The sequence below is a fragment of the Abramis brama genome, assembly GCF_963993115.1.
Source record: "Abramis brama genome assembly, chromosome: 16".
NCBI classification, from domain to species: Eukaryota; Metazoa; Chordata; class Actinopteri; order Cypriniformes; family Leuciscidae; genus Abramis; species Abramis brama.
In genome coordinates, this window is record NC_139978.1 from 15,643,649 (window position 1) to 15,668,941 (window position 25,293).

The window sequence follows — 25,293 nt, forward strand, 5'->3', positions numbered from 1 at the left end:
GAAATTGACAAGCAGCTTGGTGAAAAAAGGTCCACTGTTGGAGCAATCATTAGAAAATGGAAGAAGCTAAACATGACTGTCAATCTCCCTCGGACTGGGTCTCCATGCAAGATCTCACCTCGTGGGGTTTCAATGATCCTAAGAAAGGTGAGAAATCAGCCCAGAACTACACGGGAGGAGCTGGTCAATGACCTGAAAAGAGCTGGGACCACCGTTTCCAAGGTTACTGTTGGTAATACACTAAGACGTCATGGTTTGAAATCATGCATGGCACGGAAGGTTCCCCTGCTTAAACCAGCACATGTCAAGGCCCGTCTTAAGTTTGCCAATGACCATTTGGATGATCCAGAGGAGTCATGGGAGAAAGTCATGTGGTCAGATGAGACCAAAATAGAACTTTTTGGTCATAATTCCACTAAACGTGTTTGGAGGAAGAAGAATGATGAGTACCATCCCAAGAACACCATCCCTACTGTGAAGCATGGAGGTGGTAGCATCATGCTTTGGGGGTGTTTTTCTGCACATGGGACAGGGCGACTGCACTGTAATAAGGAGAGGATGACCGGGGCCATGTATTGCGAGATTTTGGGGAACAACCTCCTTCCCTCAGTTAGAGCATTGAAGATGGGTTGAGGCTGGGTCTTCCAACATGACAATGACCCGAAGCACACAGCCAGGATAACCAAGGAGTGGCTCTGTAAGAAGCATATCAAGGTTCTGGCGTGGCCTAGCCAGTCTCCAGACCTAAACCCAATAGAGAATCTTTGGAGGGAGCTCAAACTCCGTGTTTCTCAGCGACAGCCCAGAAACCTGACTGATCTAGAGAAGATCTGCGTGGAGGAGTGGGCCAAAATCCCTCCTGCAGTGTGTGCAAACCTGGTGAAAAACTACAGGAAACGTTTGACCTCTGTAATTGCAAACAAAGGCTACTGTACCAAATATTAACATTGATTGATTTATGGATTTTTTTTTTTTTTTTTTTTGGATTATGTCCACTTTGGCTTGCTCAGTTGGGGATATTTTGGGGATATTTAATTTTATTCTATCAATCAATAAATTCCACTAGAAACAAACCTTGTTGTATTATTTTATTTTAATTTAATACTGTGAAGCTGCTTTGATACAATCTGTATTGTGAAAAGCGCTATACAAATATACTTGATTTGATTTGATTTGATTATGTCTCTCACAGTGAACATGCACCTACGATGACAATTTCAGACCCCTCCATGATTTCTAAGTGGGAGAATTTGCAAAATAGCAGGGTGTTCAAATACTTATTTTCCTCACTGTACATGGCAAAACCTTCATTTTGTGGTCAGTGAACTGTTCTGTCATTTATTTTGAGATGTGCTTTGGATCATTGTCATGCTGGAAGATTTAACCACGAGTTTATGATACTGTGTGTCCTAACAAGTTGTCCAGGGTCTTCAGAAGAAAATTAGCCCCACAGCATTAAAGATCTACCACCATACTTCACAGTGGGGATGAGGTACTTTTCTACATTGCTATGTTTCTGTACATGCCAAAACCACCCTTGGTGTTTTTCCAAAAAGTTTTATAAAACAAGTCCCAGTTCCATTAACGTCAAGCATAACTGAGATTGAAGTCACCAAAGTCTTTTTTATTAAAACCTTGCCAAACAAGTTGTGGTCACATAGGTGAGGTCATTCTCCTACAACTTTGATCCTTACAGTTTGTTTGGAGACTATCCTCCTCAGTGCATGTGGGGCAAATATAGACACGTCCTCTTCCAGGTAGATTGTGATTATTTTCAGTTGATTTAAACTTCTTAATTATTGCCCAGATAGTGGAAATGAGTATTCCAACAATTAAACTATTATCTATTATCTACTATTATGTCAGATTTTTATGCATTAGAATGTGTAGGGGTGCCAATAATTGTGTTCCCTTTCAAGGGAACTCGTGCTGAGTTGGCAGTTGCACCGTGTCATTTCATTATTTAACAAAAACTAGGCCAAAATGGAGAAGCCATGTGTGAAAAACTAAATACACCCCATGATTCAATAGCTTGTAACCACCTTTAGCAGCAATAACTTTAAGTTATCATTTTCTATATGACTATCAGTCTCTCACATCGTTGTGGAAGCACTTTGGGCCCCTTTTCTTTACAGTGTTGCTTCAGTTCATTGAGGTTTGTGGGCATCTGTTTATGCACAGCTCTCTTAAGGTCCTGCCACAGCATTTAAATCGGGTTGAGGTCTGAACTTTGACTAGGTCACTGCAACACCTTGATTATTTTCTTTTTCAGCCATTCTGTTGTAGATTTGCTGGTGTGCTTGGGATCATTGTCCTTTTGCATGACCTAATTGAGGCAAAGCTTTAGCTGTCAGACAGATGGCCTTACATTTAACTCTAGAACACTTTGGTATACAGAGGAGTTCATAGTTCAAAATATTAAACTCAATGAATGCAAGGTGCCCCGGTCCTGTGGCTGCAAAACAAACCCAAATCATGCATTATGGCCAAACATCTCCACTTTGGTCTCATGTCCAAAGGACATTGTTCCAGAAGTCTTGTGGTTTGTTCAGAGGATGGCTTTAGAGAAGCTAGTTCGGTTGTTCCCTGCTGGTCATTAGCTTCAGGGTGTCAAGCTGACTACTCGAAATACACCAGAGACCAGTCTTGAGAGGCTGGTTCTCATTGTAGACCATCTGGCAGCGTGGAAACTTCTGGCAAATGTGTCTCAGTGGGTCCCGCAAATTATAGAAAGAGGCTACAGAATTCAGTTCGATTCTCATCCGCCTATGTTCAATGGGATCCTGCCCACAGTGGTAGGTCCCAAGCAGGCTCTGATAATGGAACAAGAAGTCATAGCTCTGTTGGGGAAGAAGGCCATATAACGTGTTCCTCTTCCTGAGAGAAAGTTCAGGTTCTACAGCCGATACTTTATCGTTCCAAAAATGGAACGTCTAAATCTAGATCTGCACAGACTGAATCGAACATTATAAACATTCAAGTTCAAGATGTTAGCATTAAAACAAATCATGACTCAAATCAGATCTGAGGACTGTTTTGTCACAATAGATCTCAAGGACGCATACTTACACATCCTTCCTGAACACAGGAAGTTCCTCAGGTTCGCTTTAGGTTTAGGTTTTAACCAGAATTTAGGTTCTTCCTTTCGACCTAGCATTCGGCATTCGCATACTGAACGATATCGTTGATTCTAGCTCAATCGGCGCAAATGGGGATTCGGCATTGAGATATCGTCTTTCCAAAATGAGGGAGTTAGGGTTAAGGCTGAGCGCCAAGAAAAGAGTGCTTTCTCCATTATAGAGGACCACTTTTCAAAGAGTGGTATGTGACTCAATGACGATGCAGGCCCGTCTGTCACCTACTCGTATCGAATCAATCCTTTCAGCCTTATAAAATATCTAGTTTGATGGCAGCTGCATCCAACGTGATACCATTTGGCCTGCTGTACATGAGACCTTTGCAGTGGTGGCTCAAGACCAAGAGGTTTTCCCCATGGGGCAACCCATTTTGCATGATCAAGATTTTTCCCAATTGCCTTTCGCACCTTGGTGATGTGAAAGAAGCCTGAGATCTTCTCCCAGGGACCCATGTTGGGAGTGCCTTGTCATCGCAAGATGCTTACAAAAGACACTTTCCTCACAGGCTGGGGAGAGGTCCTAGAGGGTCGCTTGACGCAAGGTCTGTGGGGGGTCATCATCTCTCATGGCACATAAATTGCCTGGAGATGATGAGTCGATTGTCTGTTTTTCTGGCTCTGAAACATTTCCCTCCAGACCTCAGGGGCCATCATGTGCTTGTTCGTAAAGACAACACATCGGAGGTCACCTACATAAATAATCAGCGGGGTCTGCAGTCGCGCCCCCTTTGCAAATTGGCGCACCAGATCCTCCTATGGACCCCAAGGCAAGCTGCTCTTACTAAGGGCAGTGTTCATCCCTGGGTGCCTGAATCAGAGAGCAGACAGGGGCTGAGGCCCAGGGAATGGAGTCGATTAGTAGGGAGTTTGGCTAGGCAGAAGTGGACCTGTTGTATCAAGAAATGATTCACTGTCTGCTCTGGTTCTCCCTCACACATCCAGCCCCATAGAATGCCATGGTGCAGACATGGCCGCGGCTGCATCTATACGACTTTACTACACCCTAGACCAGGGTATGTACCTAAGGTCCCCACTTATGTGGCGCATTCTATAGTGTTGTAGGCCTTTTGCTCTCCTCCCTTTTGGACTTCGGACCAGGATAAGTTAGACTTGCTATGCCAAGTCAGGGCATTGGATGCTTATGTCCAAAGAGCTGCCCTCTGGCGAAAGTTTGATACATTTTTCATGTGCTTCGGGTCGCGTAGACGAGGGTCCCCACCAACCAAGCAAAGGATTAGCAAGTGGATAGTCAATGCTATTTCTCTTGCATATAAGGTGTGTGGTCAGCCTTCATCTATGGCTGTAAGAGCTCATTCATCTTGAAGTATGGCAGCTCCAAAAGCCTTGTTGTCAGGGGTATCCCTACAAGAAGTTCGTGATGTGGCGAGCTGGTCCTCTCCTTTCACTTTTGTGAGGTTCTACGACCTAGACTTGGACTCCACACTGGGATCCCGGGTGCTCACTTCCTAGATTGTGCACACTAGAATTCACACTAGACAGGCACTTGTCAGTATGACGGAGTGGGTGTTCCCATAGCATTGTAACTTCAGACACAGTTCAGTTCCCTTGAAAAAGAATGTCTCAGGTTGTGACTGTAACTAGGTTCCCTGACAAGGGAACAAGACGCTGCATCGCCCTGCCATACTTCCTGCATGCCGACTTGCTTTGGCCAATCAGAAGCTGACATTGTTTGGTCCAGGTGCGTTATAAGCGTTCCCATAGCGTCGTTACTTCCAATGCAGCGCCTCATTCCCTTTTTAGGAAACAGTGTTAACAGTCGTAATCTGAGATGTTTTATAACATTTTTGACTTTTTGAAAATTTAAAACAATTTGACTTTAAAGGTTAGATTTTTTTGAATATTTTGAATGAAAGACTAATGAAGTTGAATAAAGTTTTGGCAAAAACAAATGTTTATGTTCATATTTACCAAGGGTGACAATATTTGTGGCAAATGTATTCCTGTGATGACAAAGAAATCATTATTCAGTCTTCAGTGTCACATGATCCCTCAGAAATCATTCTAAGATGCTAATTTGCTGCTAAAAATAACCACTTGTTATTATTATTATAAATAGTAATACAATTCAGATAACTTTTGTGAAAACTGTGATACATTTATTTTCAGAACTCTTTGATGAATAGAAAGTTCTTTTAAATTTATTTGAAATAGAAAACTTTGTAACATTACAAATGCCTTTACTATTACTTTTGATCAATTTAATGAATCCTTGCTGAATAAAAGTATTAATTTCTTTGAAAAAATCTAAATGACTCCACACCCATACTCTTTTGGGAATGTATAGTCATATATTCATTTATCTCTTTGGATCACATCCCTCATTCTGTCACAGACACCAGCTCAATGTTCTCTCCATCCTCCCCCTCTCCTCTTCTCCTGCTGTCTCTCTCCTCCTTCTGGCGCTTCATGGTCACTCTGTCAGAGGGACACAAAGCAACATGACAGAATGGATGAAAACATAGTGTGCTTCCTTCCTAATCTTGTCTCTCTGAACAAAATCAGCAGGATGCCATGACAGATCACCCACTGTCATTCTTTTTTCCTCCCCGTTCTCTCTTCCTGCATGTGCCAACCCTAATGCAGTTCAGTTTATGTCCCTTGTAGAATCTGCAAGACGTTTATCAGTTGTTGTTTTTTTATATATACTACCATTCAAAAGTTTGGTCAGTAGTTTTTTGTTGTTGTTGTTTGTTTAAAAAAAAATTTATTCAGCAAGGATGCATTAAATTGATCAAAAGTGACAGATAAAGGGTTAGTTCACCCAAAAATGAAAATTCTGTCAGTAATTACTCACCCTCACGTTGTTCCAACCATGTAAGTCTTTCGTTCATCTTCGGATCACAAATTAAGATATTTTTGATGAAATCTGACAGCTTTCTCACTCCTCCATAGGCTTTCAGAGGGACCCAAACTCGCCGGCCCAGAATAGTTATTAAAAACATCGTTAAAATAGTCCAAGTGACTACAGTGGCTCTACATTAAGTTTATCATGCGACGAAAATACTTTTTGTGCGGAAAAAACAACAAAAATAACGACTTTATCCAACTATTAGTGTTCTTCAATGTGGGCCTCTGACGAGAGTTCACGGGAGCGCCAGGACGCATGCGCGAGAACTGAGATTACGGGGTTCTTCTTCTACTACTACTTGTTACTGGCTGCTCACTCCTTGGGAGTATTACCGCCATCTACTGTACAAGATGACGTCCCGACATTGCCGGAAGCGCAAAACGGTCTGTTTATAAGCAGAGGAAGACGCGCGCTGTATGTAAGCTATTGAATTCGACACTTATTGTGATTTAGGTCTCGATGATGTCGGGACGTCATCTTGTACAGTAGATGGCGGTAATAATACTCCCAAGGAGTGAGCAGCCAGTAACAAGTAGTAGTAGAAGAAGAACCCCGTAATCTCAGTTCTCGCGCATGCGTCCTGGCGCTCCCGTGAACTCTTGTCAGAGGCCCACATTGAAGAACACTAATAGTTGGATAAAGTCATTATTTTTGTTGTTTTTCTGCCTAAAAAGTATTGTCGTCGCATTATAAACTTAATGTAGAGCCACTGTAGTCACTTGGACTATTTTAACGATGTTTTTAATAACTATTCTGGGCCGGCGAGTTTGGGTCCCTCTGAAAGCCTATGGAGGAGTGAGAAAGCTGTCAGATTTCATCAAAAATATCTTAATTTGTGATCCGAAGATGAACGAAAGACTTACATGGTTGGAACAACATGAGGGTGAGTAATTACTGACAGAATTTTCATTTTTGGGTGAACTAACCCTTTAAGACAGGGATAGGCAACTCCGGTCCTGGAGGGCCACTGTCCAGCAGAGTTTAGCTCCAACCCTAATTAAACACACCTGAACAAGGCAATCAGTGTTTTCAGGGTTACTAGATAGATACAGGCAGGTGAGTTTTTATCAGGGCTGAAGCTAAACTCTGCAGGACAGTGGCCCTCCAGGACCGGAGTTGCCTATCCCTGCTTTAAGACATTTACAACAGGAATAAATGACATTTTAAAATGTATTACAATAGAAAACAGTTATAATAAATTGTAATAATATTTCGCAATATTATTTTTTTCTGTATTTTTGATCACATTAATGCAGTCTTAGTAAAAAAAGAAAAAAGGAATGTATACATTTATTAATATTGCTGTACCCTTTGTATATTCCAAAAAAATCAATCTATCTATCTATCTATCTATCTATCTATCTATCTATCTATCTATCTATATGCAGTCTTGGAGAGCGTGAGAGACTTTAATCAAAAACATTTTGAATGGCAGTGTATATATTTTATATCTCTTATATTTAAATATATATATATATATATATATATATATATATATATATATATATATATATATATATATACAGTACCAGTCAAAAGTTTGGAAACATTACTATTTTTAATGTTTTTGAAAGAAGTCTCTTATGCTCATCAAGCCTGCAGTTAAAAAAACAAAACAAAACAAAAAAAACAGTAATATTATGAAATATTATTACTATTTAAAATAATGGTTCTCTTTTTTTATATATTTTAAAATGTAATTTATTTTTGTGATGCAAAGCGGAAATTTCATCAGCAAGTACTCCAGTCTTTGGTGTCTTATGATCCTTCAGAAATCATTCTAATATGATGATTTGATACTCAGTTATTATCAATGATGGAAACAGTTGTGCCGTTTAATATATTTTTTTGGAATACTTTTTTCAGGATTCATTGATGAGTAAAACGTTAACAGCATTTATTCATAAAAACAGCATTTATTCAAAATAAAAAACATTTCTAACAATATAAATCGTTACCATCACCTTTTATCAATTTAACGCATCCTTGTTGAATTAAAGTACTAATTTCTTTTTTTTTTTAAATAGTTATTGTTCCCAAACTTTTGAACGGTAGTGTATATTGTTACAAAAGATTTCTATTCTAAATAAATACAGTTCTTTTTAACTTTTTATTCATCAAATAATCCTGAAAAAAGTATCTCAGGTTATAAAAAAAATATTAAGCAGCACAACTGTTTCCAACATTGATCATAAATCAGCAAATTAGAATGATTTCTGAAGGATCATAAGACACCAAAGACTGGAGTACTTGCTGATGAAAATTCAGCTTTGCATCACAAAAATAAATTAAATTTTAAAGTATATTAAAAAAAGAGAACCATTATTTTAAATTGTAATAATATTTCATAATATTACTGTTTTTTTTTTTTTTTACTGCAGGCTTGATGAGCATAAGAGACTTCTTTCAAAAACATTAAAAATAGTAACGTTTCCAAACTTTTGACTGGTACTGTATTTACTGCAATATCTTACAGATTCTACAAGTGTATGTAAACTTGAGCACAGCTTGGATGTCATATACACTAAAACATGAATTTTAAAAGAGGAAATAGTAAAAAGAGCTTTTACAGTAATTTTGTAGGAATTTGATGAAAATGTTTTATGTTAAACGTTAAAATAAGTACATAATAACAATATTACTGATATTTTAGTAAAAAAAAAAATATATATATATATATTGAATTTAGTCAGGTCAAGTCAAGTCACCTTTCTTTATATAGCACTTTTTACAATACAGATTGTTGCAAAGCAGCTTTACATGATAACAGGAAAATAATGCAACAAAGTTTGTTTCTAGAAGAAAATAGCATCATAGTACAGCTTAAGTAAGTTCAGTGATGTTACAGTTTTTTTGTAAAAAAATATACATAGCCGCTCTGGAGAAAACCGTGATGTCATCGCAAATGCATCTATTAGCATTTAATTTTATATTTTCAGTTTTAGTATTAATAATTTTGTTAAGTGCTTTTGTCATTTGTATATTGTTTTTATTTCTATCTTTTATTTATATTTCAGTTTTAGGTTTTGTAATTTTAGTAGCCTATACTTCAACTAATTTTATTTTAGCTAGTTGCTAAGGCAACATTTTCATTAGTTTTTCCCCTAATATGTCTATCTTTATACTAGTTAACTAGCTTTAGTTAACAGTAACAACACTGGCTACAATATTTTATAAACAAACAATAGCAGGCCTTCCGTTCCAATTCTGTGGGAATCTGCTGATTTCCGTGGGTGCAGATTCCATGTGGGCCTGATTATATCTAACCAAAATATGAAAGTTTAATGCGAACATAATGTCACTTAATGAAATGAAATTTGACAGCTACTGTAGTCAAATACTGCTTAATACTACTACTATATATACAGTAATGGCAACATTTGCATATATATATATATATATATATATATATATATATATGCTAAGCAAGACACATATTTAACAAACATCTGTGAGGTCATCCAAATGTGTTTTGTGAAGCAAACGTTTTTCTATGAAATGTCTCTCAGAAGTGTTGCTCTGATCAATAATTGCTTAATCATTTAATTACTCATTCTTTCTCACTGTCTTAAAGTGTATTACATAGCCCCTGTTTAATATGCCCAAACTGCTGTGCATCAAACCTAATCCTGTTGTTATTATGACAGACCTGAGGTACACTATGATGACAAGGCTGCCTGTGATGCTGAGTACAGTGAGTAAAATCAATATAATGAGGAAACTGCTCCTATGAGGGCGAGGTGTGGCGTCATAACCCGAGGGCAGGGACGGCAACATCGCAATCAGTCTAGGGGTTGTAGACGGCAGTGGGTTGACTGAGGGAAGGAGATAGGAGGAAGACAAAAAAAAACTGTTTACTAACTAGACCACAATGAGTTGCCACATTCAACACAAAGCATTATAAACCCGGCCTACCTTTCAGTTTAAAATAAATGCGGGACAGCACAGTACCCTTTTGATCCTGTAGGAGGCAGCGGTACATGCCTTCCTCACTGGTTGTCAGCTGATTGAGTACAATTTTAGACTCCCCTGTCACCACCAGCACTTCATACTCCCCATCACGTGACAGCTTTCAATGAATAATGAACAAACTCATTTTAGTACATTTTAATTAATAATTCAATTTCAAATCACAATTGGTATCTGGTTTGTGGATCTCTGGAAAGATTAATACTAAAACTGTAACATATCAACCTAAAAGATAAACATTTAAAGCGGCACTATGCAGTTTTGGCAATTTCAATTTCTTCGCTTTTTGCTCGTGGGTTTCTCTATAGAGCTCCCCCTACAGCTTCGGAATAGATATTTGACAACAATGTCGTAAAAACGTTGGCAACTCTCCTCCCTCCCATCTTCTCCCTCTGGTCATGTGCATTTGTTTTCAAAGAAGCCGGACGAACGCACAGAGCCATGTCCACTGAGCTATGTATGACACACAGAAGGCTCGTATATAAATGTATTTGTGCAGTGCCGTAAAGCAATTCGTTACATTGCGAGACCTGATATCACGTGATACTCCCTGACGCTGAGGCCGGCGGCCCGCCGGGCCAAAGTTGCAAGGGTGGTTTTTCCGCTCACAGGCGCTAGGGGGAAGCGAGACGGCCACCATTCAACCCGAAAAAAGCAATATAACCATTCCAATGACTGCAAAGCTATTCAGTTAAGGTAAATTAAGCTAAAAAAAACCCTGCATAGTTCCCCTTTAAAGTAAGCTAGTTGCTAGACCTCTAATGAAGCTACTTAAGGGGGCATTACCTTCTTAAACATTACTGTAACGTTATATGTAATTACATGGTATAACTAGTACCTGTTAGAAAGAGTCGTTTTTAACTGGAAAGCTGAGATGCTGTTGTGCTTAAATTTAGTCAAGTTAGCATCACTTTTTTTGGTAGTTACTCCCCAACATTCACTTATGAAAAAAGAAGTACACTTAATTGTAAAAGTACTTTTTAAACCGTACTTGCTTATAACATTATTAACATAAAAGGCCACTTAAGTGTACTTCATCGACATTAAAAGTAGGTCTATATTTTAAATCATTGTTTTAAAAATATTTTGTTGTGTTTTAATAAAGTACACTTATTTTGATATGTTCACTAACATACTAAAGCACATGTAAAGTACTTGATTATAATTTTAACTGTAGTCAGTTGTTCATTTTGTTAATATATTTGCAACGTACTAAATTGCAACTTAATCATTACACTCACAAAGTACTCTATTAAAATGAAAGGAATTTTTCATATTGATTTTTCGCAGGTGTTTTACCCGTATTTTGAATCCGGCATTACATTGTGTACAACTGACCTGAAATTTTCAATAGAAATTGCATATTTCAATATAAATAGTATATTTTATTTGCCATAAATGTTTGTCAGTAAATTTGGCGTTCATCTTTAACCATATTTCAAAGACAATAGAACTAATTATGAACTTACATTTAAAGATATACTTAAGTCCTAATTAAGTGGGTCAAAGAAGTACAACTAATTGCATTTATTATAAATATAAACTACAATACATTTCCATTTAATTGCAAATAACATGCAATTTGAGTGTCTAAAAACATAATCAGTTTGCACTTAAGCATAATCTTTTAAATTATTATTTCCGTAATAAGTCTTTATAAAAAGTATGTTAAAGAGCACTTGTCTGCAACATTATTCAAAATGGCTTCAAGATGATTTGAAACCTGCAAATGCATTCAAATGTGTGTGTGTGTGTCTGTGTGCATGTACATTCTTTTCATCAGGATGCCAAGAGTAATGGTACTCGGTCTGTCCAATGACAAGAGCGTGCCAAGGCAGGAAACAGTCCAGCACCACCTCCTCTCCTTCATCTGCCTTAAGATGATTCTCTGACAGAAACAGAAGGAGAGAAAGACAAAAGAGATGTGTTGATATAGTCTGTTAAAGCCACTCAGGTGTGTATATCCGTGGGTGTTTGTCTCACCTCCACAGTCTAGAGGTGGAGTGGCTGACAGACATGTAAAGAGCCTATACTGACAGGAAGTGCAGTTCATCACTCTCTGATACAACAGCCCTGTAAGAAACAATCATCCGCACCCACACACACACCCAGTGAGCAATATAATATACATGTATCATCACACTCCATTATACTCAGTGTCCTGTAACACATACAGTACACAACCAGTCAAAGATTCGAACACACTTGACTGAATTTATGTCTCTCAGGAAAATCATTTTGATCTAAAAGCTTAAAGAGGATCTATTATGCCATTCTATTATGCCATTTTACAAAGTCTTGATTTTGTTTTTGGGGTGTACTAGAATAGGTTTTCATGGTTGAATGTTCAAAAACACATTATTTTCACATATTTTACATTGTTGTAGCACCTCTCTTCCCTGTCTGTCAGAAACGCTTTGTTTAGTTCTGGTCTCTATGAAGCCCCTCCTTCTGAAAAGTGCAATGTGCTCAGATTGGTCGGCTGGACAAGTGTGTTGTGATTGGTCAACCGTTTCGAGAAATTTTGGAAATGTCACGCCCCGCTTCATAACCGTTTCAACACACTACTAATGCAACCAGACCTCGACCCCTTTTTTACTTATGCCTGGGGCGGGACTTATTTAAACGTTGTGACGTGTACATTCCCGGAAGAAAACTCAAGACTACAATCCAGGCGTTTCAGGGACAAACAGTGCGCACTAATATAGAGAATAACTCCCTCATTTTTCAAGCTCAAACAGCAAGATTACACACTAAAGAAAGTTGAAAATGTATGGGAAAAAAAAAATCATAATAGGTCCACTTTAAGCTTAAATACATGAAGAGCTGTTTTCAGTGTGAAGACCTGTAATCCAGGCGGAGGGTGGCTTTGTTTTTGGTTGCCATATAATTCCCATGCTTTCATTTCTGTAATTCATTTCACATTTATTATTTTTTATTATTATTATAAAATGTGAAATGTGTAATAGTTATAATAAAGAATGTGTGTGCACAAAATTTTGACCGATTGTGTTAAAATATAGGAAATATCCACCTTATTTTTCACTTAAGGGTGGGTGCAGCCATTTGTAAATTGAATGTGTCTGGCTTCCGGTGTCATCCGCTTCCAGTTATTTTTAGCTGTACAAAAAAGCTCCCTATGCTGCTTGATATTGCAAACTGGTATTTCTTACCCTATTATTTTAATGTAGTGGCTTAATTATAAATACCCGGAATTATAATGAACCTGAAGTCTCGCACATTCACAGAAAATAGTTTACTTCCGCACTGAAAAATAAGGCGGATAGAAATCTCAAATTGGTACTTACCGCATTTATTTGGACATAGACCTTTGGAAAATAATAATGATAAAACATAATTAGTAAGAATTAGGAGTTCTGGAACATCATTGCTATTTAAAAACATTTACAGTATGCCCATTGCCTATACATCCTTACCTTGGGTAACAAAAATCTCCAAATGTTTCTGAAGGATTCTTTTTCCTTTCTCCACTATAGTAATCATATCCCACTGAATAGAACCTACACGAGAATAACAGTGCTTTTCTTCATGGTTTCAGATGTAAATCATCTTCATTTTTCATGTTTTTACTCTAACATGAAAATGTTTATCTTTTCTCCTTAAAAAAAAATTAACTACTGCTCTTTTGGAAGCACATAATCTGCATCCAGAAGTTCTCACCTGTCCTGTCTTCTTTCCAGTGCCTCTTGAATTCACTCTGATATTCAGTCCGTGCACGATAGAGTGTTGTAGGATCTAAAGCAAATCAGATTCAGCATCATCATTTATAAATATAATGTGAAGACATAGGCAAGAAGAAATTTGGCAAATCTCACATCAGTCAAAAGTTTGGACAAGCTTAATAATTTTTGCACCCTTTTCCAAATTCTAGAATAATAGCAATCAAAACTATTTTATATTTGAGCTTCTATGATCTCATGCATCCTGGGAACAATCTTATTTTAGTATTAGTTAAAGTAAAATGTAATTAAAAGTAATATATATATATATATATATATATATATATATATATATATATATAGTATACGTTTATTTAGACTTCTGTAGATATAAATGTGAAGTAACAATAAAACCTAATAAAATAATTATTCAGCATAAAGGCTACACAGTTATTAGAAGAAGTTATTGTTCATCTAAATGGGTTATTTCAACTACTCTCAACAACAATTTTCAACAAAAAATCAGAGACAAGAATAGCAGCATCTCTTCGCTACTCCTGATTAGCCTATATAGACCATTTCAACATTAGAAAGTGTAAGTGGATCAAAACCTTTCATCAAAGTTATACATGAATTTTGAACAATACCCGTTCTTGTCTTAGGACAAGTTTGATGAACTTTTTTATCCACTTCAAATGTTGACTATACACACACACACACACACACACACACAGCTAGCAAATCTGTATGTGACTATACTTGAACACCATAAAATAACATTTTACCTTCAAGGACCTAACAAGTGTATTCGGTAGGTTTTTTTCTTAATTGCCCAATTATTAACCTGCACGTATCTACGTTTATGACGCTGTTTGACTTGCTTCATCTGTACCAAGCACAAGATAAATGCCATCCACATTGTAGGAAATAAATGTTCCCAACCTTTCCGCTAAGAAATTAAGCATCCAGACTGCAATATGCTTTTACCGCATCTCTTCGTGTAACGTTACACGCAAGCAGCCGCAACACAATCAGACAATGCGCCGTCAGACTATTCAGGTAAACGTTTAATGTTCTGTGTAAAAAGTTTACTCATCAAACTCTTATTGAAAGAGTCCGGTAATTCCAATCATCGTTTATTTTCAGAGTTTGGAAATACCGTAACTGTTGCCTTTTCGCTGGACTTTTTTGGCTTGTTTTCACAGATCTGAGATTTAAAAATGGCGCCACCGGAAATGCTTCAGGACCAGACATGCGCAGTAGCATTCCAACGCGTTTGTTATTGTTATTGTTAACGTCCTTGAAATGGTCTATAACAGCTAACTCTAACGTTACCTATGACACCCCGAAATGATGTGCTGGTCTCCCGATAGTTGATGTAAGCTTGCTCAATGATTTGCTTCAGTTCAATCTGATCACGGACAGTGATTCCTTTAACTGAGGACAGGAAATCTTCGTGCACATAACGAACCACCGGGTCACACTGCAGACAGGACCTTACACTGGGGCATGAACCCAGAATAAAAAAACAGCCAAAAAGAAACGCAAATGCCATTTTGGAAAATATAAAGCGTGAATCTTTGGCATTATTTAACCCTTTCACACGTATGTTTAGCGTGAGATTTAGGCGACCGTTATTTTAGAACGTATCGGTCACGTGACACACCGCATCCACAGATGTATCACTTTTATTGCGTTTTTTTTTTTTTTTTCATCTTTTTATTCAAAATATTCACACAAACTTATTGGATTTGTCATCAACTACCTGATATTCCGATTCTCAAATATGTGTAAGTGTAGCAGGTATTGAGAAGAGAATATTATTGTTATGATTGTTTATATATTTGATGTTAATATGAGTTTGTATTCCCGTATTGTGGAAAAAGAGATGAGATTGTCGCACATGGCGAACGTGAATAGTTTCCGATGCTATGCTACCATCAGCAAGTCTCAATGCACTGTTAGTAGGCTACATGAAGTTTTATGGGTTTCTAACAATTCGTATAAAGAAAATACAGTGTTATTATGCTGTTAAGATGAGTTGGCTGTAATATTATTATCGTCTAACACAGTTTTATGTTTATTTGAGTTTGTATCGTACATGACTTGAGTGTTAATGGCTCACGTGCTGAACCGTCCATGTTCAAGTGTGAAGACCTGCAGTTCTCTTACGAGAGTTCTCTCGTACTGCGTTCGTAGAACGCTGCGGGAAAAGTCTCTTTTCACGAAATACTGAAGCAAAATTATCCTTAATTTTCATATTTGTAAAACGCATTGCGGCAGTGCACAGCCATGGCGAGACGGCTCGCTCACTCATTGGCTGTTCTGCGGCAACTGCATGAGCCTATCGAGCGAGGGCTGATGCAACATCAGACCAATGAGAGTGCTTCGCGCGCTCCTCGTCACATCCCGCCGAAACGGGTGTGGCCATCCCCTATAAAAGGAGCTCGAGTAGGCTGATTCAACTGATTTTTCATCTCTTCAGCGAAGCTCACGCATCGCTGGATCACGGAGAAGCAAGCGTCGTCGAGGCAAGCTTTTCAGTAGGACGAGCCCTTGAAGCCGCTGGCCTTCGCCGCCTTCTACTGCCGTACCTGCTGCGCTTTCCGGCGCTTCATATCCTTTATCTGCTCTGTTCTGTGTGTGTGTGTGCAGTGTTCCCCGAACACTCACCCCTAAAAGAGCCGCGTCTTTTTCAAGATGCCATCCTGTGGCTCGTGCCGAGCCCCGCTCACCTAGGGAGACCGCCATGTTATTTGCGTCTCCTGTCTGGGCGAAGATCACGCAGCGCTCGCGCTCGCTGACGGCGGCTGCCCTCACTGCGAGCTTTTGCCGATGGTGACTCTGCGGACTCGCCTGGCACAGTTCTCCGAGCCTGCGCCCCCCGCCGCGGTGCCGCGCCGTAAGAAGCGCCGCTCGCAGCGGGCCCCGGAACCCACCTCTTCCCGACAAAGCTCGCCGGCTCGCCCGCCAGCTTCACCGGCTTCCCCCGAAGCACTTCCTGATGCTCAGCGCCCGCAGTCTGCCGCCGCTTCATCTGAGGAAGTTGTTTCTGAAGTCGAGTCGGTCGAAAAGGATTCCTGCTCTCTGCTAGCTTCAGGCAGTGAAGACTGGGCGAGCTCTGCGGATCTCACGCCTCCTGCCCGAAAGCCGTCGGCTAGAGCTAGCATCGAGAGGGAGCTCATGCGAGTACTCGCGTTGGCCGCGGCGAGCCTCGGCCTCGAGTGGTCTGCACCGGAACTCCCCTCGCGCACCCGGCTTGATGGTAGCTTCCTCCCTGGTGAGCGCACTTCTCCTGTGTCTAAGCCCGCTCCGTTTCTTCCTGAGCTTCATGAAGAAGTGGCGAAGGCCTGGAACGCTCCCTTTTCTGCACGAACACGTTCGTCTGTATCCCCAGCATTTTCCTCCCTGGATAATGCTCAGGACCGAGGCTACCTCACTCTGCCGCCGGTGGAACAGGCGATAGCAGCCCACCTTTGCCCGCCCTCTGCTGGACGGCGGACTAAGCCAGCGCTGCCGTCAAAAGCCTGCCGCATGACGTCGTCGATGCTCGCGCGGATCTTCTCCGCCGCTGGGCAGGCGGCATCGGCTCTGCACACCATGGCCACGCTTCAGGTTTTCCAAGGCGATCTCCTCCGCAAACTGGACGAGATAGGACCTGAAGCTATCTGCATCGCGGACCTGAGAAGCGCGTCGGATCTTTCCCTCCGCGCTACCAAGGCTGCAGCACAAGCCATGGGACGCTGTATGGCTTCCGCTACCGTAGCCGAGAGGCATTTGTGGCTGACGCTCACGGAGATGGCTGATGCAGAGCGCAACGCGTTCCTCGACGCCCCGCTATCCTCCGCTGGCCTTTTTGGATCTTCTCTCTCCGAGCTCGTGGAGAGATTTTCCGAAGCCCAAAAAGCGTCACAGGCGTTCAAGCACTTCCTGCCGAAGCGCCCCAGTTCTGCAGCGGGCCGTGAGAAACAGGCCCCTCGGAGCTCACAGCCTCAGCCCCCGCCTTCGGCCGCCCCCTCACAGCGACAGCAGCGCAGCTCACGCCCTCGCTCTCGCTCTACTAGCCGCCGCCCCACTCACCGCGGGCCGCGACCAAGGGTTGTGTTGAAGCCGGAAGCCCCAAAGAAATCCTAGCACGCCTAGGAAAGCGCAGGTGTGTAAGCCCCGTTGCGACCGGGCCCTCACCAAAGCGCACCGCTGTCTCAGTCCCAGGAATTGCGACTGCTTCAGCGTTCTCAGCAGAGCACAAGCCCGCACAGCTGCCCGCTTGCCTGCACACAAAAGCCGTTTTTACGGCTACCCAGATAAATCCCGAAAAGAGTGTATTTTCTGGTGTCCCGGCCAAGGCCGATGGTGCTATAAATGTAGTGTTGATGCCCACTTCTCTGTGCCCATCCCTACACACAAGCACAGCCCTGCACACAGGGCCCGTACTCATAAGATCGACGCAGTTCGATCGCGCCCCAAACATAGTCAAAGTGCCCACTTCCCAGTGCCCACAAACGCTATGTCTGGCAAGCCACAGGCTCCCTGTAAAAACGGGACCTGTGCGCGCCCGCTCTGTTCAAGCAGACAGCGCGGCCAAAGCAGTAAACGTGCCCGGTCCCCGCCCACGTTCACTTGTAGGCTGCATGAGTCCCATGAGACCTTCTCAGACCTCCCCCGCTCAGATAAACACTGTAGCGCGGTCGAGGATGAGCGTTTTGCCCGCTGTATTACGCGCGCTCCCCGCCTCAAATGTCTCAGGCGTAACGCCTATGCTAGCGCACCCCGAAGCGCCGCCGTCGCACAGCGAACAGAGCGCGCTTCGCATCCAACCCCTAGCCGGCCATGCAGACGCATGGGCCGCGCTTCCAGGGGTTTCGGACTGGGTGCTAGACATTATAAAGAGAGGCTTCTCGCTACAGTTTTGTCGACGCCCTCCACGCTTCACAGCGCGCGTCGAAACTACGGTGAATTCAGAAGTAGCACACCTACTTCGCGCCGAAATATCAAAACTGTTGAGCAAAGGGGCGATACAACATGTATCCCAAGCTCAAAGCGAAGGGGGGCTATACAGCAGATACTTCCTAGTCCCCAAAAAGGACGGTGGTATCAGACCCATACTAGATCTAAGACGACTAAACAGAGCTTTAGTGAAACGCAGTTTCAAAATGCTCACGACCAGCAAAATCCTCGCGCACATTCGCCGAGAAGACTGGTTTATGTCGATAGATCTAAAGGACGCGTATTTCCAAATACAGATAGCGTCACGCCACAGGCGATTCTTGAGATTCGCCTTCGAGGGTCGGGCATACCAGTATACAGTCCTGCCATTCGGCTTGTCCCTGGCACCCCGTACATTTACGAAGTGCATGGACGCAGCGCTCGCTCCCCTCAGACTCAGGGGCATGCGAGTGCTGAACTATTTGGACGACTGGCTGATCATAGCTCAATCACGATCTCAGCTCGTGGAGCACAGAACCATGTTACTCGATCACCTCGAGAATCTTGGTATCACGATCAATTGGACGAAGAGCTCCCTGAACCCCAGCCAAACTATATCGTTTCTGGGCATCGTTCTGGACTCTCGTTCTATGACGGCGCAGCTGTCGCAACAGCGCGCGCTGCGCATACAGCACGCAGCGAGGTCCTTCCGCTGCGGTGCGATTATCCCGCTCAAACGGTTTCAGAGGATGCTGGGCCTCATGGCCTCAGCATCATCAGTTCTCCAGCTGGGCCTGCTTCGCATGCGCCCTCTGCAGTTCTGGTTGAAAGCGCGAGTGCCACGCGGAGCGTGGGCACTCAGCCGATTGCGCCTCAAAGTCGATCAAGACTGCGCAGCAGCCCTGAGACCATGGGCGGCGGGCGATTGGTACCGTTCAGGTGTAAGCCTGGGGACTTCCTCGAGAGTGAAAGTGGTGTCTACGGACGCATCCACCTCGGGATGGGGAGCGCTGCTCGAGGGCAGGCCGTTCTTTGGCCTTTGGTCAGAACGAGAAAAGCTCCATCATATCAACTGCCTGGAAATGCTAGCAGTTCACAACGCGCTGACGCGCTTTTGTCCCCACATCAAGGACCAACACGTCGTAGTCCGCTCGGACAACACGGCCGTGGTGTCCTACATAAATCGCCAGGGCGGTCTCGGATCCAGTTCCCTTTTCAGGCTGGCCGAGCGCCTCCTAATATGGGCTCAGCGCAACCTGCGCTCGCTGAGAGCGGTGCATGTGCCCGGGACACTCAACCTGGGTCCAGACAGGCTGTCCAGGAACAACGTTCCCACGGGCGAATGGTCTCTACACCCACAAACAGTCCGGCTGTTGTGGCAGAGATTCGGCAGGGCGGAGGTGGACCTATTCGCGTCCCCAGAAAACGCTCATTGCCCCGTGTTCTTTTCGAAGAACGACAGCGCGCTGTCCCACAAGTGGCCGCACTGCCCGCTATACGCGTTTCCCCCAGTCTCCCTCCTACCTCAGGTGCTGGAGCGAGTCAGGGAAGTGAAATGCCCAGTACTGCTTATAGCACCGTTCTGGGACAACCAAGCCTGGTTTCCAGTCCTGATGCAGTTAGCAGACTCCGCTCCATGGCCAGTGCCATTGAGGAGAGATCTCCTCTCGCAGGCCAGGGGCTCGATTTGGCACCCACACCCAGAGCTGTGGTCCCTTCATGCGTGGACGCTCAACGGTTACCCGTTAGTCTCACGGATGGAGTGCTGAACACCATCACTCAGGCTAGAGCGCCTTCCACCAGGCGGCTTTATGCCTCGAAGTGGTCGGTTTTCTCCAGCTGGTGTACAGCTCGGGGCCTGTCACCCCTCGATTGTGAGGTGACGGAGGTTCTCTCCTTCCTACAAGAGCTGTTGGACAAGGGCAGATCCCCTTCCACGCTCAAAGTCTATGTGGCGGCTATCGCAGCGTGCTCGACAGCAACGCCAGGCCAGTCACTGGGAAGGAACGATTTAGTCATCCGCTTCCTCAGGGGAGCTAGGAGGCTGAATCCCCCCAGACCTCCCTCAGTCCCGGTGTGGGACCTTTCTACGGTCTTGGCAGCCATGAAAGGTCCCCCCTTTGAGCCTATCCAATCTGTCAGCCTCAAACATCTGTCTTTCAAAACGGTGTTTTTGATGGCCCTCGCTTCGGTGAAGCGCATAGGCGATCTGCACGCGCTCTCTGTGAGTCCAACGTGCTTGGAGTTTGGGCCCAATGACTCCAAAGTCATACTCAAACCTAGGCACGGCTACGTGCCGAAATCCCTCAACACTCCGTTTAGGGCTCAGGTTATTTCCCTGTCTGCCCTGCCGGGATCAAACGAGGAAGGGGACTCGAGCTGTCTTTGCCCCGTTAGGGCTTTAAGAGCTTATGTGTCCCGCTCCGCTGCCTTCAGACAGACGGAGCAGCTCTTTGTCTCGTTCAGTGGACGTTCCAAGGGAACGGCTGTTTCGAAACAGAGCCTGTCCAGGTGGGTGGTTGACGCCATAACAATGGCTTATACCACCAAGGGCCTTCAGTGCCCCTTGGGCATTAGAGCGCATTCCACGAGAGGCGTTGCCTCATCGTGGGCTTGGTCTAGCGGGATTTCCTTACAGGAAATATGTACGGCGGCGGGCTGGGCCTCGCCGTCTACATTCATAAGGTTCTACAACCTAGAAGTTCCCGCCTTGCAGGCCAGGTTGTTTTCGGTTTAGCCGAATCAGCTGTCTAACCAGGACACTGATTTCGCAGGCGCACAGCGCCACCGAAGACTTCACCGCACTTGCAAGCCAAGTATTTTCGGTGTATTCGAGTCAGCTGTCTAAACACGGCACTGATATCGTAGACGCACAGCGCCGCCGAAGTTTTCTGGGCAGAATTGTGTAAGACCCATGTTTTTCCCACATTAGCCAGGCTCCCTCCTGCCTATGTGATGTTATATCGCGTCTAGAACGCACCTATTTGGGCGAAAGTGTGTAAGTCCCACATTTCCCACATCAGCCAGGCTCTCCCTGCCTATGTGACGTTGTATCGCGCTTAAGGGCGCATCCATTTGGGCGAAATTACGTAAGACCCACATTTCCCACATTAGCCAGGCCTCCCCCTGCCTATGTGATGTTATATCGCGTCTTAGGACGCAGCTATCTGAGGGTGGTTGTCCCCCCCCCCCTCCAGACTCTCCGAAGTCTACCGGGTGATTATGCACTGTATACCTGGACTAGCTTCCAGTGGTCGGTGTTTTCTCATCCCAGCACGCACGGCGTCTTACAAGTGGTTCCCGCAGCGTTCTACGAACGCAGTACGAGAGAACTCTCGTAAGAGAACGTACTCGGTTACTAACGTAACCTCGGTTCTCTCTAGAAGAGGGAACGAGTACTGCGTTCCCTGCCGTGCGCGCGGTTCGCTCTGGTTCGCTTCGGCGATGAAAACCAGTTGAATCAGCCTACTCGAGCTCCTTTTATAGGGGATGGCCACACCCGTTTCGGCGGGATGTGACGAGGAGCGCGCGAAGCACTCTCATTGGTCTGATGTTGCATCAGCCCTCGCTCGATAGGCTCATGCAGTTGCCGCAGAACAGCCAATGAGTGAGCGAGCCGTCTCGCCATGGCTGTGCACTGCCGCAATGCGTTTTACAAATATGAAAATTAAGGATAATTTTGCTTCAGTATTTCGTGAAAAGAGACTTTTCCCGCAGCGTTCTACGAACGCAGTACTCGTTCCCTCTTCTAGAGAGAACCGAGGTTACGTTAGTAACCGAGTACGTTATCACATAAAATGGACGACGTGTAAAGTGGTATTACATTGTGACAACTAAAATGTTTGCAAATTTAATTCGTGAAAAGAGACGTAATTAATATGCACTACATATAGAGTACAGAGTAACATTCTGATTTATAAGTAATATGATTTGCATTTTCTTTATTTTATATTTTATTCATTTTCTTTATTTTATATTTTATTTTGTCACACATACAGATGCAAGCTATCTTGTTTATTGTGTGTAACAGGATGAATATAGTGTTTTATGCCAATTGATGCTCATATTTTTGTGTTTTGACAGTAAATACAATATGGGTTACTTTATGTAGGCTATACAGAGAATGCAATATTGTTATATGCAAGTTGTTATGCATTTAATGGTAATTTGTGCACTCATTAATACAGAGATAGAGGGAAATGCAACAAGTGTCTGTGTCCATGTTATTTTGCGACGCAGTTCAGAGAATCAGATCTGTGGGATTTACAACACATCAATTCATCCACTTCACCTGAAATGCATGAAAGTAAGTGGCCTGTGAAGTGTGAGAAAACGTTTTAGTTACCTACACAATGTGTATCTAATATGAATAAAACACCACTTAAATTTATAATTGAAAGGATTGTTAAAATAGATATGAGCTTCCATATATATGAGTGTGTATTTTACAAACTATAAATGTATTATTTTGCTAGTATGTGTATTTAAATGTCTGAAGCCTAAACTAAACATTATGTATAGTTGAAAACACTGAATAGTTGTGAACTTGTCATATGTGAAAGCGCTGAGCGCTTCTTTCTCTGGCTCAGCATCAGCCAATGCACGAAAGCACATTTGATTTTGCCTTTGAATTAGTAGCTATACAATTTTGTTGAAAAAAATTCAAATTGACATTTTACAATCACGTTTAATTTGTTACAATGACTGCATTAGTTAGCATAAACTAACAATTAACAATACTTCTACAGAATTAATTAACCTTAATATTAATCTCAGCATTTACTAATGAATTGTTTAAAATCAAAAGTTTTATTAAGATTAATGAATGCACTGTGAAGTGTGAACTAACACGAACATAAACATGTTTATTAACTAACATTAACAAAGGGTAATAAATGCTTGCAAAGTTACTTCTAGTCAGTAGAGTGTGTTGGATGAGCATCAAAATAAAGTGTTAGCACTTAGCAGATATAAAGTCTACTAATGAGAGTTAGTTGAAATGTAGTTGTGTCTAAAGTGGACCATCAAAATAAAGTTTTACCACTTTTTTTTCCAATACTCCTAACTCTTTTTAATTTGACAGTCCTAACTTCTCATTTTAGTTAAAATCGAGAACTCTCAATGTTTCAAAACATCAAGGTTATGTCAGATGCAGGCAAGAGGGTTCAGGCAGGCTACTTCCTCTAGATCAGAGTCTTGATGTCAAAGTACATCGTCACAGTAAGTTAGCCCACTCAGTGGTTAACCATGACAGTGGCGGGCCGTCCCACCCCGGCACAGGCCTGCTCTAGGTGACAACTGCAAGATCCTTTTGCTTCGTTCATGACGTGTGTTGATTACGTAGGTGTGATGACAATGAACATGAGCACATCGGAAAGTTTTGAAGTTTCCATGTACCCAAACCATCAAATTACACATAGTCATGCGTGTGCATTTGTGTACAGTAGGCTTTGAAATATAATTCAAACTTGGAAATAATTGAGAGTTTTGAAAAATGTAAAAGAAAGAAACTTTATAATGTAAAATGAAGATGACATATTTAAGATTATACAGTATTATACGTCAAACAAGTAATGCAAAAATATTCTAGAAGTCAATATCAGTGAAATATTGCCACCCACACAAAAAGCAGAAATGCTAAACCTTTCAAGACATCCCTGCAATCAAGAAATTTATCATTTTTAGTTAATCAAATGTAAAGGTATTTGGACACCATTTTAACCAAGAAGATAACATTTATAAAAGGATAAAAGATTATAAGCAGGGAAAAGATGTAGTTACCTGATAGTTTATCACCTGCCAGAACATCCTGGGTAAAGTTCAGCATACTGTCTCACCATAAAGAAACTATGGGCCCTATTTTAACGATCTGAAACGCAAGTGTCAAAGCGCAAAGCGCAAGTAACTTTGTGGGCGGGTCTTGGCGCTGTTGCTATTTTCCCAGCGGGATAAATGACTCTTGCGCCAGGCGCAAATCTAAAATGGGTTGGTCTGAAGTAGCTTCATTATTCATAGGTGTGGTTTGGGCGTAACGTGAAATAAACCAATCAGAGCGTCATCTCACATTCCCTTTAAGAGCAGACGCGCTTTGTTCTAAAGCGGATTCCTATTATAACGGCGGATTTGCCAGACGCGCGCCAGGAGCGGTTCACAGCCAAGGAGAGCAACGCTCTCGTCAGGGACGTTGGGGATGGAGAAACCCACCCAAATTAACTTCGGTTAAAAAGGCGTATGATAATTTGGGTAAATGTGTAAGCTAGATGTATGCTTTTATAATAAATTGTCTATCTATCTATCTATCTATCTATCTATCTATCTATCTATCTATCTATCTATCTATCTATCATAATAATGTATGATTTGCAAAAATGAAAACTGCTGCTTCTGTGTAGATGAGAGAATCAAAGTGTATGCGCGTTGTGCACACGCTACATTGATTATGGCCAAGCATGCGCCCTTAAAATAGCATATGAATAACATGCGCAACGCGCCACTGACTTTAAACTATTTTTTCCTGGTTAGTGGCGCAATTGTTTTCTAAACCTGCAAAATAGCATGAAGGAACGTTTGCGCCGGAACACGCCTCCTTTTTTGCGCTGAACCGCCCAGGGAGCGCAAGTTCATTCCCTAGTTTAGCGACGTGCTTCTGTGGAGGGAAAAGCGCGCTTTGCGCGGGTGCAAAATAGGAATGATACATGCGTCAGTGTACAAAG

At 42.4% G+C, this 25,293-nt stretch overlaps 1 protein-coding gene across 2 annotated transcripts; it reads right to left on the reverse strand.

Moving 5' to 3' along the window:
* Nucleotides 1-5,080: 5,080 nt before the first annotated feature.
* izumo1 (izumo sperm-oocyte fusion 1) lies at nucleotides 5,081-25,293 on the reverse strand. 2 transcript variants are annotated; one of them, XM_084086533.1, is made up of 9 exons: nucleotides 24,362-25,293; nucleotides 13,656-13,730; nucleotides 13,412-13,495; nucleotides 13,283-13,303; nucleotides 11,958-12,047; nucleotides 11,744-11,862; nucleotides 9,921-10,074; nucleotides 9,655-9,820; nucleotides 5,081-5,572 (listed from the first exon to the last, which is right to left on the reverse strand). In XM_084086533.1, exons 1-9 carry the CDS (start codon nucleotides 24,405-24,407, stop codon nucleotides 5,476-5,478), a joined length of 852 nt encoding a protein of 283 aa, XP_083942659.1. In that variant the 5' UTR covers nucleotides 24,408-25,293; the 3' UTR covers nucleotides 5,081-5,475. The 2 variants fall into 2 exon arrangements, with proteins under 2 accessions (XP_083942659.1, XP_083942658.1); XM_084086532.1 differs by lacking the exon at nucleotides 5,081-5,572 and having other exon boundaries at nucleotides 8,597-9,820.

Bases quoted from the DNA above. Each gene is read 5' to 3' on its own strand.
- izumo1 (XM_084086532.1), bottom strand. From the start codon at position 24,407: ATGCTGAACTTTACCCAGGATGTTCTGGCAGGTGATAAACTATCAG. The intron at 12,048-13,282 runs GTAAGTACCAAT...TGTTTCTTACAG, and splicing joins TCTATGTCCAAATAAATGCG to GGCTGTTGTATCAGAGAGTG. The intron at 11,863-11,957 runs GTGAGACAAACA...TGTTTCTGTCAG, and splicing joins TCCACCTCTAGACTGTGGAG to AGAATCATCTTAAGGCAGAT.